Source organism: Musa acuminata, chromosome BXJ3-5 (genome assembly GCF_036884655.1).
Source record: "Musa acuminata AAA Group cultivar baxijiao chromosome BXJ3-5, Cavendish_Baxijiao_AAA, whole genome shotgun sequence".
Lineage (NCBI taxonomy): Eukaryota > Viridiplantae > Streptophyta > Magnoliopsida > Zingiberales > Musaceae > Musa > Musa acuminata.
Window position 1 is genome coordinate 2,709,294 of NC_088353.1, and position 18,586 is coordinate 2,727,879.

General features: G+C 36.6%; 1 protein-coding gene across 19 annotated transcripts in view; it reads right to left on the minus strand.

The window, feature by feature from the left end:
* The window catches only part of LOC103983860 (uncharacterized), a 38,333-nt gene that overhangs the window by 7,139 nt on the left and 12,608 nt on the right, over positions 1 to 18,586 (minus strand). For 16 of the 19 annotated variants that reach the window (XR_010496756.1, XR_010496747.1, XR_010496746.1 and 13 more), the window contains 15 exons: positions 16,499 to 16,633; positions 16,132 to 16,398; positions 15,907 to 15,985; positions 15,734 to 15,822; positions 15,559 to 15,642; positions 15,394 to 15,468; positions 15,269 to 15,316; positions 12,343 to 12,438; positions 12,034 to 12,257; positions 8,246 to 11,760; positions 7,961 to 8,037; positions 7,736 to 7,819; positions 3,814 to 3,885; positions 3,630 to 3,738; positions 3,483 to 3,534 (listed from right to left, as the gene is read on the minus strand). Coding sequence is in view for 2 of the 19 variants with exons in the window: in XM_065152305.1 (XP_065008377.1) it covers positions 3,483 to 3,534; positions 3,630 to 3,738; positions 3,814 to 3,885; positions 7,736 to 7,819; positions 7,961 to 8,037; positions 8,246 to 11,760; positions 12,034 to 12,257; positions 12,343 to 12,438; positions 15,269 to 15,316; positions 15,394 to 15,468; positions 15,559 to 15,642; positions 15,734 to 15,822; positions 15,907 to 15,985; positions 16,132 to 16,398; positions 16,499 to 16,633 (5,006 nt within the window). In the remaining 17 variants the exon portion in view is untranslated. Of the gene's footprint in view, positions 1 to 3,482; positions 3,555 to 3,629; positions 3,739 to 3,813; positions 3,886 to 7,634; positions 7,820 to 7,960; positions 8,038 to 8,245; positions 11,761 to 12,033; positions 12,258 to 12,342; positions 12,439 to 15,268; positions 15,317 to 15,393; positions 15,469 to 15,558; positions 15,643 to 15,733; positions 15,823 to 15,906; positions 15,986 to 16,131; positions 16,399 to 16,498; positions 16,634 to 18,586 lie in introns of those variants that run through there. The other 3 variants (XR_010496761.1, XM_065152306.1, XR_010496762.1) reach the window with 2 other exon arrangements.

The following is an 18,586-nucleotide window of genomic DNA, read 5'->3' on the forward strand; positions in this document are numbered from 1 at the left end:
AAACCATGCTAAACAGTCTGGACTAAGAACAGCACATGTATCACATATATCTCAGAAAGCTACCTCATTATTAAGTCAAACCATATGGGTTTCTGTTAATTGGCCACATATGCATTGACAATGGCTACAACAACGATTTAAAAAGACGCTCGGGCGCTCGCCTAGGCGCTCGGGTGAGGCCCGAGAGCCTAACTAAACTTTCAAGCGATGCGCTTCAAAGAGGCGCCGCCTGGGCGCACGCCGGAGCCCAGGCGTTGGGCGCTTCGGGCGAGCACTTGGGTTAAACCATACGACCGAACTAGGATTTTAGGTCTGCTTCGGTCCTGGTTTGGTCTCTGGTGGTTAGTTGGTTCAATCGAACCAACTAAAACCGATATCAGCGACAACCCAACCCTAACCCTCGTTGTCGCTACCGCTCCCAATCCCGATCCCGTTGCTCGCCGCTATCACTGCTCGCAAACGCTGCCACAGTCGTCGCTCCTGCTCCCGCTGCTCGCTGCTGTCGCCGCTCCCACTGCCGCTGCCTCCTTACACTCCCGCTGCCGCTACCTCCTTACACTCCCGCCCCCGCTGCTGCTGCCTCCTTACACTCCCGCTGCCGCTGCCTCCTTACACTCCTGTTCCCATTGCCTCTGCCTCCTTACACTCTGCTGCCGCTACCTCCTTACACTCCGTTGCCGCTGCTGCTTCCTCTTTTCTCAGTTAGCACCCCCTTACACTTCCTTTTTCTCCTTCTGTTAATAGTATACTGTATACTATTAATATTGTTAGGTTTATTTGAAATTATTAATTTTCAATACTATTAATAGATTAATAATATATTATTTTGATTATAATAATGTTAATTTTTATTTATTTGAAATTATTGTTAGGTTTCAAGATAAATGACAAGTGTACAGAGCAACTCAATAGAGTCTCCAATGGCATCAAAATAAGATCCTACATGAAAGTATAATTATTTGAAGGATCCGAAAGATCCAAATGCAGTGACTTGCATATTCTGCGATAAGACTACTAGAGATGGTATTTTTCGTGCAAAACAACATCTAGTAAGAAATTTCAAGAATGCAGCAGCTTGCAAAAAGTGTCCACCTGAGGTAAAAGAAGAGTTGCTAAGTTATATGAATGAAAAGAATACACAAAAGAATGAATCTTATGAGAATTTACCAGAAGACAATGTTGAACATCTCAGGGATGAAGAAGATTATTTTATGAGTATTAACCCAAGTGGGAAAAAAATATACGACAAAAAAGGAAAAGAAGTTATGAGTACTAAGAAGGGTAAAAAAGGACCGATGGATCTATATATGTTTCAAGGATCCCAGAAACAACAAGTGCAAGCAGGAGGCTCAAAATTTAGACAAACAAATATAAGTGATGCTTGTGATAAAAAAATAAGAGGAAGAACAATTCAGCACATTGCTCGCTTCTTCTATCAGACTGGTCTTCCCCTTAGTACAACTCGTTGCCCTGGCGTTGTCGCCGTTGCCAATGCTCATTGCCGCTGCCACCGCTCGCCGCTCCCGCTGTCGTCGCTCGCCGCTCCCACTCCCGTTGCCGCTGCCGTTGCCACTGTCGCCGCTCTCACTACTGCTGCTCACTTTTACTGTTGTCGTTGCACCCTCGGTTTTCCTTTACACTCCTCTTCCTTCTCTTTTGAAAGTATACTATTAACAGCATGGTATGCAGTACCGAATGGTACCGCCCAGTACGGGCGGTATGTACCGATCCGACGACATACCGATACACAGACCGCTCGGTACCGCCACAGTGCTACAGTATTACACTGTAGCAGTGCTACAGTGCTACAGCAATGAAGAAAATATATAAAATTGTTTGGTACACCAGGGTGTACCGCTCGGTACGCCCTAGTGTACCGCTTGGTACACCGGTACCGTATCGTACCGAGCCAATCTCGAAACATCGGTACGATATGGTATTGCATACCTTGGTTAACAATATACTAGTAACAGTAATGTATTTGTATTTATTAGATTAATGATATATTTTTTTTGATTTTAATACTATTAAATAATTATATTTATTAATTATATTATATATTTTAATATTTTAGCACCTCGCTTAGCTCGGGTGAGCGCCTAGCGCCTCGGGCGTTTTTGGACCTTGGCGTCTTTTGGCGCCTAGCGCTTCTTAAATCACTGGGCTACAACGGTACAATTGCTGACCCTTATATCCAATATTTGTTTGCATGAACTTCCAGAACCTATAGTTTCTTGATCTTTCCCTAATGGTTAGACAAATTAGGGTAACGACAATGTACAATTTTGCATTGATCATGCCTTATACATCACTTTTTATATGTAAACAAAGTAATTTGATCTTTATTCTGCTAGTTTATATTCAATAGTTAAACATTAATGAAACGCTTCATGATGATTGATTGCAATATTGTACTTTAACAAGGTCGTTGTAAAATATTGTTTCTAATGAAATCTTTTTGGATCTTCTTTTACGTCTCCTTGCAGTTGTCCAGCAAGGGCCCGAGCACCTCGATTGGGGTTCAGACGGGCGAAGTCAAGGCACAGGCCTGAGCCCAAGCATTGCGCAGCTTAGGTGTGCGCCTGAACCCGACCCAATCTAACTATAAGCTGGTCTCTAATTAAAACAAATCAAGCCTGATCTAAGCCCAACCCCTCGACCCTCACTAAAGTACAATATGATGCTCAATGATTTCATAACATCATGCATCTGAATGCATCTAAGACCCTTGAGTGTCCAACTAATCTTGGTAGACCCTTCTTTTCTCCTTCTCTTGCCTTGGCTTTTAGTTTATATGAAACTATTTGACAATCTTTGGCAAAATTCTGAATAACCCTGTTTTGTCTCTAATTTTTCAACATCAACAGTAAGAAAAGGATCATCTCATCATCCAATTAGGAACAGTACACATGGCATAAGACTGAGAGGAAGCTAGAAAAACCAGACCTATTTAGTCAATTGTAAAATCATGTAAAACAAAGGTAGAGATGAATCAACCTAAATGTTGGTGATATCAATCATCTGAAATAGAGAACTTCATAAAAGCCTCTTCATACTCAACATGAATAGTTACGTACACAAGTCAATGTTGAGAAGGCTCCACATTAAGTTTGGATATCTTGTACAATCAGCTGGAACCCGAATTTGATGTAAAGATATTCAAATCTAAGAAAATTGCATGTGCCCACTGAATCATGAATCGAGCTAATGAATAAAATGACTTGTATCTATGCAAGGTAAAAGGCAGTTTGATCCTAAAGGGACATAGATTACAGCAGCATGATAGACCATTCTAACATTTTGCATTATGAACCCCAAAAGAAAAGGGAAAACCAAGTGCATAGGGTTGTCCTTTGCATTTTGACATGTCAGCTAGATTCAGTAGAATATAAAAGAGAGAATGAATTGGTTGTTGCATACAAATCCATGTCATGCATTTTCAGATAAAAAGAAACAATACTTTATTGGGCATTTAAACTTACAAGGATCTAATTTCATCCTTAATTTGATGAAGCCGGTTAATCTCCTTATCACCTGCCAGATAGGAGAAAATCCTAAAAAATCACAAGGCTAACTAATTAATTTAAGGCAACAGCAGAAAGAAGAGAAGATAAACATCGCAACTTTACTTGATATAGTTAGAGATGGAACTGCTTCTTCTAGCAGAAACCCAGATGCTTCTTCAAATACTGCCTCTTCCCTAAGAAGCTCCATTTCGATCTCAGCTTCTTCAAGTTCCTAAAATTTTTCCCATTGTAAAATTAAGCTAGATGAATATCAGAAAAGCAATGAGTTAATCCTAACTTTTTTTACCTGAGACTGCTGATCAATTCTCTCTGAGAAAAACTCAAAGTAGGATTGAATGGAAGTCAGAGAAGACAAGACCTATTAAATGGAACAATTTATAAGAAAATATAAATTAAAAAGGAAAGAAGCAATGTCATTTATCGAAATGACATACAGAGAAATGCACATGGTTAACAAAGTCAAATAGTAGCTACTTCTAATTTCCCGCAAGATATTAATGAATGACTGAATACTGATTACGACATTATGCATCAAATACTCCCTTTTGAATTACAATGATCATCTATAGGTTATAAGACAAAGATTAAATTGTATGAGATAACAAAATTGGTGTAACGGACCAAACAGAAAATAAATGTACAGTGGGTTTGGATTCATTTGTCATATTGTTATAATTTAACCTGCTTAATTGAGTTTGGGCATCCTTTGATTGGTTTAGAATGAGCTTAGGTAAAAAGTCGGAGTTACGGTTCAATTTGGATCCCCAGATAGTTAGTTTTGGTGAGGTAAAAATTTATAATTACAGTACCTGTTGTTGAATGAAAATCGCGAGTCAAATCATTTTGGGTATTCGTATGGAATGAATTTAAATCTTGGTCTATTACCTGTTTCCATGACTAATTGAACTGGTATGGTACCCATATATCAGGTGGTCTACTAAACATTACTGCTAGGCACTACCAAAGAAATAATAATAAAACAACAACTACTAACTAGTCATGACTTATATGGCCGGTTACCAATCCTTGGTCGGTGATAGAATACCGGTCCATACTGGACTGGTACAATTAAAATTTGATTCCTTTGTCATGCCTGCCGATTTGCTTAACCTGGGTTTGAGCACCCTTTAATTGGGTTTGGCATGTGTGCTGATTATGGAAGTCCGTATCCGAGATGAGTTTATGTTCCTAGGTAGTTGGTAAAGTTTGGGTGGAATGGAATTCACGTATACCATCACCAATCAATTTCCTAAATTCACTGCTAAAAGTCATCCTTGAACATGCTATAAACGTCTTCTTCAGTATACAATATGCCTGTTGATGCCATCTTGTTTCAGCTACTTGAATAAGCTCTTAGTTTCCTATGTGGATGTCTACAGAAATCAATTTAGAACCTCCTGAAAGGATACTGTATTTGAGACTAGACGAAGTCAAATTAATTCTGAGAATGTATATTGGAATATATGGAATAAATTCCACAAGGACATGGATAACCATACCAAAAGAATGACCAGTACTTTAATTTTAAGCTCTAAACCATAAGAAAGGAGTGGAAGGCTTCAGTAATTTTCTGTTTAATTGCACTTATCATGGAAACTAGATCCTGCAAGTATCTTTTATATAGGCTCTGTGGGAGCATGAAGTCTCAAGCAGTTTCTTTTATTTTTTCAGCCTTTTGTATGTTTTTCAAAATCATACATACTAATGACACCAAGTGTCCAGACACTATAGATCGTATGGTACCGACCCTAGCCCTGACTGATAGACTACTAACACACAAAATTGCAAGCCTTTACTAGAACTCCATGTGTTTTGCGTCTCAAGTCTAAGTGATGTAGATTTCCCAAGCAAAAAAATTGCACATTTCAAAAGGAAAATAGTGATTTTATTCTAATTGGTCACATGCACATTATGGGTCACATACCACCCCCTCTCCAGTTATATATACAATAGATAATGAATTATATATAATTATAAAACATTAATTCATTTATTGTAGCTTTAAAAATCAAAAGATGAAACTTTAAAAGATGTGAAAAGTATTTATGAGCATTAAGCTCAAATTATCCTAATTAACTTCGAAAACTAAAAAGAATATACTATTTCCTGTGGTTTAAGGACATTCTTTATCTTTGGTCCACAATATTTATCAAATTGTAGAAGTTATACTTTTGAATCTAAATAGAACCTTTTGTTGGCAAAAGAATCTTCAAAGCAACTATATATTAAACTAGAGGGTGTGTGATATTGACCCCTAAACATGAATCTGACTGGACTTGCTAAATAGTTATGTTGTGAACTGATATGGATTCCTGTACCCAAGTGGTCATATTAATTAGTTGGTTCCTAGATTTATAGGTTTAATCCAGTATGTTCAAATCAAAGTCTTTTAACATTGTGGCAGTTTATTATAAGATTAGATATATGATATTCATGGGTGTCGGGTTTGTTAATGTAGGGAATCAGATGAGGCAATGCTTTACTTTGAGATCGATTCTTGAAATCTTAGACCAGAGGAGTTCATCTCAAGAATTTTCACTGCCAATTCAAATGAAATTTGACATTTTACTAGTGTCGTTGTTGAGTAATTCCTGAAAAGCTTGAATTTCTCTTTAATTTTGGTTTATATTGGATAAAACATTGACACAATTAAAAATTACTTTTCATACATAAACATTACAGTTCATCTAGGAATTAAATAACAATAAGTCCACTACATATTGCAAATGCAGGGCATTGAGAATGAAGCCCAATAATATAATAAAAATGGGATTTTATTGTGTGTTTGCCTTCCATAATATTCGTAACTAGTATCAGAACTTGTAATTTAATTAAAAAGGTTCCAAAAGGCTTATGACCTTTCTTTTTCCTATGAACAAATCATTCCCAGTAAGAATTTTGTATATTGTAATTCAGTGTTTTGCATATGTACCCTTTAAGATACATATATTTTATGTATATACCTCTTTAGCATTAATTTTTGCACCAGTATTCTCAGAGATACAAAATGCGTTTTCAGAAAAGAAAATTATCATTATATTTTGTTGGATAGTTAAATTAATTATGTGAAATCATATGCATGGTTGAGGAATATCATATTTAGATGTCACATACACTTTCAAAACTATAACTCCGAAAGTACTCAAAAGGAAAACATAACTCGAAGGAAACCATCAGCAAACAACCAGGATTAAGAGACTTAGATGCTAATAACACTAATTTTAACAACAAAAGATATAAAAAATTCAAGGAAGACAAACTAATAGGCAATTAACAGTGATTTAAGAAGATAATTCTAAAAGAAAAACCATGTGAAGTAATTTTTTTAGTCCAAATCCAAAAGATATGTATTATGAGGATTATGGTATCAAAAGTATTAAGTATGGCAAGAAGCATATATGCAAACAATAAACTGTGATGGGCTTCTTCTTCCTCATAGAATGGTACATAACAACATATCATGTGTTGATATGACAATATGTACCAGACACTACTTGGCAATGGCTGGACCTGTGCGAATCCTGTACCCGAAATTGTATTTCTCGGTTACCGCTAGCCATAAAATTCAGAATATTATTTCAATACCCCTGCTTATGTCTTATTGGACTGCAGTACTAAAAGTTGCTTGGTATGCTTGTACAATCAATTCAAATGTATACCACCACAGTATGGTCCATATGCTATGGTATTTGAAACTCAGAATTTAATTCTTGATCCAATACCAGTATCAATAATCTACTGGACTAATATGATCATATACTGAGCAGCACACAGACCTGTACCACCAGGTATCATCCAAAAAATATCATATATAAATAATATAGACCAATATCGGACCATGTTTAGAACCATGTATTTAGGTAGACTTGGGGTGCGACAAAATAATATAGGCAAAGATAGGAACCCATATAAAACAATAAAACAAACAATGCTTTGGCTCCGAATTCCTGCCCAAACTAACTCATCATATGTGGCTCTTTCAGAAAATCTAACTTGTGGGCCTGCTAGGTGTCGCTGAATCAGTGTGTGCTACGACTGACTCATGTAAGATAGTGGAATGAACCAGTGGAAAAACTAATTGGACCCCAAATCTAAACATGGCCTTACCATTAAGTGCTCAAACCGAGTAAATCATCTCCATAGGTGGTAATACCCTGCCCTCACCAAAACAGATAAGAAAAAAGAAATAATCTGTCATAGTATCCGACCTGAAGAATTGTCTCCCGAATGCTTTGAAAGTTAGGATCACTTGGCTTCCCCATCGAGCTGGATGATAGCACTTCTTTCAGAACCTTCCATAAAAAAATAAAAAACTAAGAAGATATGTAACAAACAGACCATAAAGCCATGAAAAAACAGATTAAAAATCAAAATAAATTGTTTCACATAATAAAATGCCAAAACCAACCATTAAACAGACAGGGCAAACATACCGGTTTTGCGCCATCAAATTCATTTCTAAGTTTGCACAAAGATAGGCACAAATTTTTCTCCAAGTCATTAAGCACGCCTGAAATTAAATAAAAAATTTCAAATAGCCTAATGATTTAAAATTTTTTCATCTAACAAATTTCTAACACAGGAAATGTAAATTATATAAGTGATTGTTCAAGACAATATTTTGAATACATAATAACAATGATGCCCTTGTGTTGTTACACTACAACATATAATTGGAAACGAACATCAGCAAAATATGTAAAAAAATATGCAAGTACCTATCTTTGACATTCCCATCTGCTCCAAGTTCCTCCAAACACTTTCAGGTATCAAAGTAATATCCTCAGCAGGAGAATAAAGACATGCACTTGCCAGAATGTGCAATGAGAGTCTTGTTAAATGACCCACTTCCATTGAATTGGTAACTTTGCCCATTCCTCGAAGGATGGTATGAGTGCATACCAGGAAGGATTGCAGTTGAGCTCTCTCTGCATATGGGACAAAGGCTAGTAACAACACCATTGCATGTGTTCGCAACAACATTGAAGGGTCAGAGGATGCTACTACTATCACTCTATCCCATGTCTTTGTAACTAAAATGGTAGCTACTGATTCAGGAACAATCCCTACAGATCGAGAGCAAACCAAATTTTGTTTAACCGAGTAAGGCAGTTCATTCACACCATTGTAGCTGCCTAGGTCAACAATTCTCCCAAGATGACGCAATGCAACAGATCGTTGTTCTGGTTCTGAATGACCCAACATTGTGCAGAATAAGTCCACCAATGAAGCCTCATTACCACTAAGGTTATCAATGCCCCTTTCAAATAATGATGATAACCATTTATCAGTCTGCAAACGCCATGAAATTTTTGGTGCATTACAACAGAAGATCAAGATCATAGAACATAGAGAAGAAACCACAGAGGAGAAAGTAATGTTCTCAGGCAACTTGAACAGAAAATCAAGCATAGCAGATGCTACTTGCCAACAATGATTTTTTTGACTTGATGATATAGCTCCCACAAGTCCTTCAAGAGCATTCACCCAGTATCTTGATGGAAGGTCACTTGAATCAGATTGGTGTGTGTCTTGGCCATCCCCATCTCTGGTACTTGCTTGAATGACAACACTTAAGCATCTTGAGAAAAATAAGCAGTTTGCTAATGTACAAGTGAGCCTCATTCCCAACTTATAATGCATGTTCCAGCTGGCTTCAATAGCTGGAAGAAGACCAGAAATTAACTTTCCAAGTCGATCCACGAGTTCTTCAATTTCACCAGCAGACAGAATATGAATCCCTTCACCCAAAAGATCAGTGCAGGTGTCATCACTTTCACATGTTTTAGACAACCCGTTCACATATCCATCTGCAAGATCTGGTGAATCAAACTGATAAGTTAAGCCATCATTAATGCTTAAGTTGGGACCACCTGCAGTTGACTGTTTTCTCTCAAGTGGCAGATTGACACCAAATGACTTTAGACCCTGCACTACTACAATGAGACAGCTGTTAATGAGTTTCTGGAATGCACTGAGGTAATCATAGATAGAAGATATGGGTGCTGAAGTGGTAAAATCAACCCACAACAACAAGGATTCTAAAACTTCTTTCTTCCTCCTGAAGGACAGATCAGGAAACAGATGACCTAAAATGCAAATCATCAATGATCCCTGGAATTTCTTCTCTTCAGTAACCTCATTCAGCTCCTTTTCACACCTTATACTGTCAAATAGTTCTTCAAAATTTGACAAATGAAAGTCCTGATGAAGTGATGCATCAGACAAGTGCTTCTCATCATCACTTGCCTTCCGCAAAGAGTAAGAAATTATTGGTCCTAACAGAGATAGAATAGAATTCAGGAAAGCAACATCACAAAAGGAGGCTCTACAAAGAGATATCAAGATGTGAGCTACCCTCGGCATTTCATTAACCAATGCTTCCATGTGCTCAACAGTAATCGATTCAAGCACGTAAAAAATAACTGCCTTAGCATTTCTAGCGATATGACCTCTCAAAGGATTAGCATTTTTTGTAACATGAAGATGGTTCCTTATTGTTTCTAGATATGGCCACAAACAAAGGTCAGCAAACCAGCAGAGGATATCTGGAACAGCACTGCATGGAAGAGATTTTAGTTGCATACCAACAGCTTCCAAAATTATCTCTCCAGACTCACCAAACTGCTTTCTCATGTTTGGGAAGAACATATGCAGGTGAGGAAAAAGTATTTGAAATGATAGTTTAGCATCTGACTGATTAGAAGACTCAAATTCTTTATCAACTTGGGAGTGTGTTTTGGTACCCGATGGATCTGAATATGCAGATTCAATTTTCTTTTTTACTAAATTATCTGTAAGTGCTAACTCATCCACAAAAATTGATAACAATGATGAAATTTGTGAAAGATCAGAGGCAATAAACAAGTGTTCCTTCAAGTATTGCTTTGCATATCGAGATACTCCCATCCATCCTAAAAATCTAGAAAGTGGACATGTGCAACTCGAAAATCTGGATATTTTCTGCATCCACGATGAAGGTGGAACTAAAGTTCTGTAGATGAAACCAGCACTTTTGATGCCAATGGGATTTGTCCCTTCATCATTTCCAGAAGATGCTATTACCAATCTTTCAAGAAGTGCCCAGCGCCTTCGCAGCCCATGTAACTTTTCCATTTCAAGCTGTATGTTTCCTGCTTTCAGTTGGGTGTACAAAGTTGTAAGTTGTCCACTAAGATTTTCAGCTGACTGCAGTATAATATCAATAACATCCTCTGCAGAACAGGATAACTCAGTTGCAGAATGCAGTAGAAAGAGGAGACTCTGTAGGAGGATTTCATGTGATGATTGTTGTTCCCTTCTTAATTGCTGAATTACAAAGTGACAAAGCAATGATTGATTCTGCCTAACCAATGTTACCACATCAGCTGATTCAATGTCCACTTGTGATATTTCCAAAGCCTGTTGATTACCTTCAAAATTATATGTATAAGGTTTACCAAGAGCCAAAATTCTCTCAGATTCGTGGTCCAGTTTAGCGGCACGAAGCAGAATTTGCAGAACTGTTATATCTCTTTTACTTTCAAGATAAGCTATTGTCTCCAGATTGACATTACATCTCTTAAGGTCTTTATTAAACTCCACTAATCCAGTTTTATTCTTGAATTTGGATCCAATAATTTTCATCTGATTCATAAGCTCTGAATTGCATCCATATGAAATCATAAAGAATGGGTTGACATAACATTCTGCGGCCAAGAGTAAGGCATCTATTGCAGCTTCATGGCTTTCTGGGGTTATGTCATGCTGGGAACACAAATCAGCTGCTAAACGTTCAAATTCGGAAGCCCTAAATACCGAATCTTGATGGTTTACAAGTTGTAGATAATCTGCTTGTGAATAGAAGTAATCAGCAAAGAAACCAGTATTCAACTGAAAGTTGTTATTTGAAATCTTATTCACCTCTGAAACACCACAACCAGAATTCAAGCTGATACAGTCCCCAGTAAAATAGTTGGGAACACTTGTCAGAACAATTTTTGACAGATCTCTAGGAGCAAACTGCAGGTTAGCATCTTGGAGTACATCTTTTCTTGTAGCAGCTTCAGATGCATCAATCTTTCCCTTTGCTTCATCCGGACTACTGGATATGCTAGAAGCCCCATGAGAACAGATCACAGAGTCGGAAGAAACAGCTAAAGACTCTTGATCAGCCACTTTAGGAAATGAACATTTGCAAAGGTCAATATCTGAAGGTAATGGCATGTGTGGCCCCAGAACAGAAAGAAGTACACTGCAATATAGAAAGACAGTATATTGTCAGCTAAATGAAAACCAAGTATTGTAACAACCAACAAGGTGCATTGATAAGATTCCTTTTGTTGCAAAAAACACAAATTCTTTTTTTTTTTTTTACTCTCACATCTTTTTAAACTGCAGTCTACACCAATCACTTCATTCTCTCTTTTTGTATCTTCCAAAAATAAGCACTATAAAGTATAAACCATAAAGATGTTTAACTTTTTTTATTTTCCCTATGATATTATCATATGCTGTTACAGTAGACCTTGGTGCAACAGATCCACGTCTCCATTCAGATTCCACGGAAGGAAGAATGGCAGGCCTTCGTAATGCAGTACGTATAACATTGAGTGCAATAGAACAGTTCTTCTGTTTCTCCAAGTGTATATCAGAAGCATCTTCAAAAGTTGTATTCTTTGTTCCAGTAATCACAGGATCAAGAAAGGGTTCTAGCATCTCCAAAAGAAATAGAAGCCTATGTTTAAATTCCTACACAGATGGTAAAAGCATCATCTATCTGACTGGAAACAGTATGCTAAAAATTTATGCTTGATACTTCAACAGAAGGCCAAACCTTATATTTTGATAGTACATCATCCATATGGCCAGACAAGGCCAGCAAGATATACTTTAAAACAGCACGAGCACGACCAGCAGATTGTGGAACACCCTGGTAGCGGCATTATGAACAGAGTCAACCAAACATGAAAAATGAAAATAAGTGCATAATCTGTCATACGAAAATATATCAAGATTTTTTTTCCTTGTCTTGAATTGTTATTCAGGAGGAAGTAGGTAGAATTTAGATAATAACTAGGGGACTCTGATGAAATTCATAGTTTCTTGAGCACAGGCAGATGAAAGATGGACGCCAGATGCAGGGTTCATGAACTAGAAAGGAAAAAGTATAGCCCGAATAAGACTAAATGACAGTAACTAGAACTAAAGCACTTACATTCACAGGATTTGAATAAACCAATTGTAGCTAATCCAAATTCAAAGGTAGGATCATTATTGTTTCATGCATAAAAGCTGCATGAAAAAAATCTTATCCTGCATAAGAAACATGATCCACCATAGGTAAACAGCAGGAAATGCTCTTTTCCTCAAATATGCTTGCAGAAAGTGAGTCACTAAAAACATTCAATTGTAGGTTCTTAGAAGTTAAAATATATGGTTCCATAAAGAAAATGTTTTATGGTACCTTAAGAAAATCAAGAGCTAAAACTTCATTAGTCTTAGAAACAACATAGTGAAAGTGTGCAAGAGAGCTGTCACATGCATGTTGCTAGCTGCAATGTGTGGAACTCACAAAGAGACAATTTCATACTAAAACCTGTTGGTAGATCCATCATGGACTGCCACAGAAATAAGGTACTGCATCAGAACCCGACTGATTTTTTTTTTATGACCAATTGTGCATGTCCAAAAAAAGCCTGATGAAATCAGTAAAAAATTAAGATCATAATGCATTAAGTATCAGTAAGATCTCACTACCTAGTCAAATGCAAGGTCCTTGGTCGGTCTATAAATTATAATATGTGATACAACTTATTATAATAAGTTATACAAGTATTTTGTGACCTTGGTAAAATAAGTTCTGCGAAAGCACAGAGTCAAGGTGTATCCTGGACATTACAGTTAGTGAACCAAGTTCCCATGTTCAAGAAAAGGAGGAGGTGAAGGGCAAAACAGAGTAGGGTGTACGAAAGGAGGTGAAAAATTAATATGACCAAACTTCACGAAAATATAGAAAAACATTTTAAATGTATATTGGCATCTAAGAAACATGTCATAAAATATAATCTGCTACCCTTAAAGAAATATATAGCTATCAAAGCCACCACAGTAGTTATATTGGTCCATAAAAGTCCCTAAGAGTTGAGCGCAGCACTCCAAAGAACTCTGTACAAAGCTGTGTCATAGTTGTATCATCAGAACACTCAAACAGTAGGTTCTTTATTTGCAATCTAAAAAAAATGGAAAACTCCAATCCAATGGACAAGTATTTCAGCTTTACAATAAATGCTATCATGATCAGGATCAAATTCAAGAGATCACGGTTTTATTCAAGTGTATAAATGGCTGATACTATTGGAATCTTCACATTAAGATAATAGATGGATCAAAAAATAACATCTATGATAGGTCATAGAAAGTTTTTTTTTAGTTCATCGGGATGGACATGTCAGTACAATACATGCCGATCAGCACGGTTCAAGCATATGGTCGGAACAAGTCTTGTGCTTGATTATGTGTTCAGGGAGATCCTTGGCATAAAACCAAACTCCATGCTACTAGTATACTGGCATGACATAGTTCGACAGTCATCAACCACTGCCGGCAAACTTGAAATATTACCATACATCATCAAATGGTGAGACTACATAATGATGCCAACTCCTTTTCTTTTTAACTCTATGATCCGATTCAACTGCCAATTTGGTGTTAATTCTATTTTTTAGCTTAGAAAAATGTTTATTTCACTTTTAGTTTTTCTTGGTTTTATAGAAGGACATTAACAATCACAACTTTAACAATTGGAAAATTATAGAAGAGAAGTGAGAGTGGGAACAATTACAGGACCAATTACAGGAACAATTACAGGACCATTAAGGGATACTCTAGAGGGGGGCATCAGATAGTAACAAAACCGATTGAAAAGTGGTTTTCAAAATCAATAGAAGTAAAAAACCTTTTCATTCCTTAACACAATAGAAAAAGTGTCAGTAATTTAAAAGAACAAAAAGCGGAAATGCCATACCAAACAAGAATTATACATAATACAAAGAAGATATGATCCCAAACAAAACATTTATATATATATTTTTAATGAATGTTCAATTATACCACAGCACAAGGATCGGTACGGGTGGTATATCGGTACACCTCAATGTACCATGTGTTGGTACGTTCAGTATAACTCGGTACGTACAGTATCGATAGCTGATCGAAATAATGGTACGAACCGGTAATGTGAACCATGCCATAGTAGAACAAATTGCCTCTGACCTTCAAAGACTTTGGTATGCCAGGACTATAGTATTCAAATCAAATAACATTTTTCTCAAAATGAGAAGATTATTTCAAGAAAAAATTAGTGATTGATAATTTGACCATCCACAACAAATCACAATGTATTGACCACAGAATTGGTCAGATCTGCACCAAGCAATGACCAAATTTTCATCAAACATGGATAGTTTTAATTGCTTATGTCAGATAATTGACCAAACACTGTTTATATATTTTCGTGATGAATAAGTTACTTACCATGAATCATGATATATATACATCTACCTATTCTAACATTAAATAAATACCAAATTTTGTCACATTAAATAGTTAACATTATACGTTGATGCATGCCCATATCCATCGCATCAGTATTCTGCACTTGTATCCATGACTTTATAACCAACCAACCAAACAAGCATTCATTATAATAAAGAAATAGACCTTCGGAACAGTAATAGAAGCAAGAAGACTGATGGAATTACTTGAATAACACCCAAGAGGTCCTCTAGAAGTTCAATTGCAAGATCAACCTGAAAAAGGGTCGATGCAGTTACAAAATATAAGTCGTTGACTTCATATGTAGACTTATAATGGGAAAAGATGAAACCTTTGCAGTAATTGTAGATATCCATGGTGATAATGGTCCAGAGCATAAATCAATCAATACACATGCTGCCTTTGCCTGATGATTGAAAAATAAATGCTTGCTTAAATCGAAAGCCAAAAAGTAAGTTGCTTATTCATAATTAAACTTGATATGAAACCAACAGACATGAGATGATAAGAATGAAGACAGATAGCCCGCACAAGCATGAAGAAGAGGATGATATACTGATGATGATGACATTGTTATTATCTGCAACAACAGATTAATGTGAATTGTTGAGACTTTTGATAAAAATACAAATGCATGTAACATATATCACTCAGATGCATCACTGCTGAACCTGAGAGAGAGCATGCTGGACAGAAGGATGATTCCACTGTGAAAAACTATCATCAACTTGATCTGGGAGGCTAATCGGAGGACGAAGTGCTATCAAATGAAAGGGAATCAGAATCCATCCAAATTAATTAATAAATAAACCACTCGAAGGTGCTAAAACAGAAGACCTTTCACCTGGAAGCAGTGCTTGTATAAGTGGTAATAGGGACCAAAAATTTGAATTACTGTCAGCCAATTTGCAGCACAGGAGAGGCTGTATATTCATTATAAAAGAATGTAAGCACTCAACAATTTTAATACAGAAGCAGACTCCTGGTGGCTAAAAGTTATTCCAATAGGAAAAAAACAGGATCATTAGTTTAAAAAACAGAATATAGTTGGTGACCACTTTGAACATACTTGTGAAGCACATCCAAATAAGACATGGAGAATGCCTTCTTCCACTGCAGATATATCCAAGACATTCAAATAAGAAGCATCCCAATAATCTTCAGGTAATTTGAATTCTTCCCCAAACAAGCTCGAGTAATCAGCAGGTTGCATATGACTGGTTACTTCAGTTTTAACAATTTCATCAGATATAGAAGACAGACCCAAGTCATCAGTACATGCTGACTCCCCTAGTAAATTATTTGCTTCTACAAGTCTGTGTAGTGCTATTGAAGCCTAAGAAGCAAAAGGGCCAACACATAAATATTAACTCGAGTCTTAGAGAACTCAGGACTAGCTATTACCATAGAAAAGATTAAAGACAACAAATACATACTCTCCGACAAACAATTCCCAAATGAGAGTCTTTATATGCCTTCCTTAACAGAATGATGACAGCATCAGATCGAAATGCTACAGAACTGCAAGCAAGTTCAGGGAAGGGTGGACTGCGTGATCTTCTTGGTTGTGCCTGCAAATATTGCAAGGACGTGACTATACCTTTAGTGACAATAGTATTTATCTTTTCAGAACATACATATAAAGTATGTAATTTTTGGTAAAAAGGAAAAAACCATTAGCATTTGCAGTATATGATCTAAGTCCACCTAGTGATCCCTGTTTCAGCTAGCAATCTGGTATTATACATATCATCCGCATGAAAAAATCACCACAGTGCCAAGGCAAACTACCAGCATTACTAAAGAAAAAAGAAAAAAAGGTGTGAGATTATAGAAATATAAAATGCTTACCTCCTACAAGAATCACATCAGCTCTCCTGTCTTTCTCCCCTTATCTCCCCTCTGAAAAGAAGTGACATCCTCCACTTCAAAAAAGCTTGAAACCCTAAACCAACCGAGGTGTTAAACCATTGATTTCATGTTGCCTTGGACCAAAATTGATCAGGTTCTCATGAGTTCAAACTGGTTTGTCCTAGAAAGCACTATCTAACTGGCACAGCCAAGAAATACATTGTCAAAATGTGTTTATACACATAATGTCCAACATCCTTTTTACTGGGTTTTTTAAAACCATATTAGCATGAAATTTTTAAGCCAATATGAAAACCTTAATTCCAACATTGTAGATAATCTATATAATAAAAATAGATCATTTAATTATCATCTCAAGACTACAATTTGACTCCATAAAGGTTTATCTTGGCTTGGCTCAAATCATATCTCAAATGATTAACAAAAACATCAAGAACCTCTGCCACTAAACCTTAAGGAGAAAAACCCAAAGCCTAATATCTTTACAAAGAGTCTGGTGTAGCGACACAACATTCTTGATCTCATTCAGCTAAAAAGGGATGAAGACTTAAAAGAGATGGTAGTTTATTGCTTCAAAACTACAAGACTCAAATCATGATATCCCTACAAGACAGTAGGTGTAATCCTTGTCCATGTAGTAGTTATCTACAGTTCTGAGATACTGATGTTAGGTAAATCCTATAATGTCGGGCTTTATCAGTTTCCATTACAGGAAAGCAACATCTGGCAGCCAACTTCCATTAGAAAAAAAACACTAAAGAGGTTTTGTGGAGCAAATTGTTGCTGTCAACCCCACTTCCAGGTTCAAACATACATCACAATGAACTCTTGTGATATAGTATCATATTTGCAATAGAGTCTACATTTTACAATAAGTCCACCCTACATCTTCACATAGGCAACAACTTTTCCAAGAGTAGCTCATAATCACATTTTTGTTCCTGAACACACAAAACAAGCTAAGAATTATTGGCTTCAATGTCTGTAAAAATGCACCAATTCTGTGCACCAACACCACAATGTCACAAACTTCCAGCAAATCCTGATGATGATTGTCCTTTAACCAGAACAATGCTGATGACAAAGTCAAGCACACCCATTGATCTTCAAGGGGATCTGAGAGATCAAGTGGCACCAGGGCTGGGTTCTCTTCAAGTAATCATTGATGCTGAACCATCTTCAAGAGATCAGCAACAATGGAAAATTTAACTCAAGAATATGTTATCTCCAATAGTTTAATATTTATAGGAAGAATCTTATGCATGCACCACAACCATCTCGGAGTGTATCATTCTGTATCTCATTGCAAAGTCAAATCACCTATGAAAGATCTCTCAGAAAAAAGACACTTCTGATGCATGATGAAGAACTACTTCAAATGCAGAGATTTTTTTACAACAAGATGTGGTCAGAGTAGATCACTAAAGATACAAGCATTGAATAAAAAGCGCAGGTAAACACGACTCAAATATGACCAGGAAATTTTTTGTGCATGTTATTTGCATGTATTTTCAGCTCATCCTTACCTGCCATGTTCCAATCTTGATATCCTGAGTCCTGACCATAGTCTTACTGTAACTCAAATTGAGTAAAAAGTGCTTGTCTCTTTAAATCCTAACTAAAGGATTAGAAGCCTAGAAGGAAGATGCTCT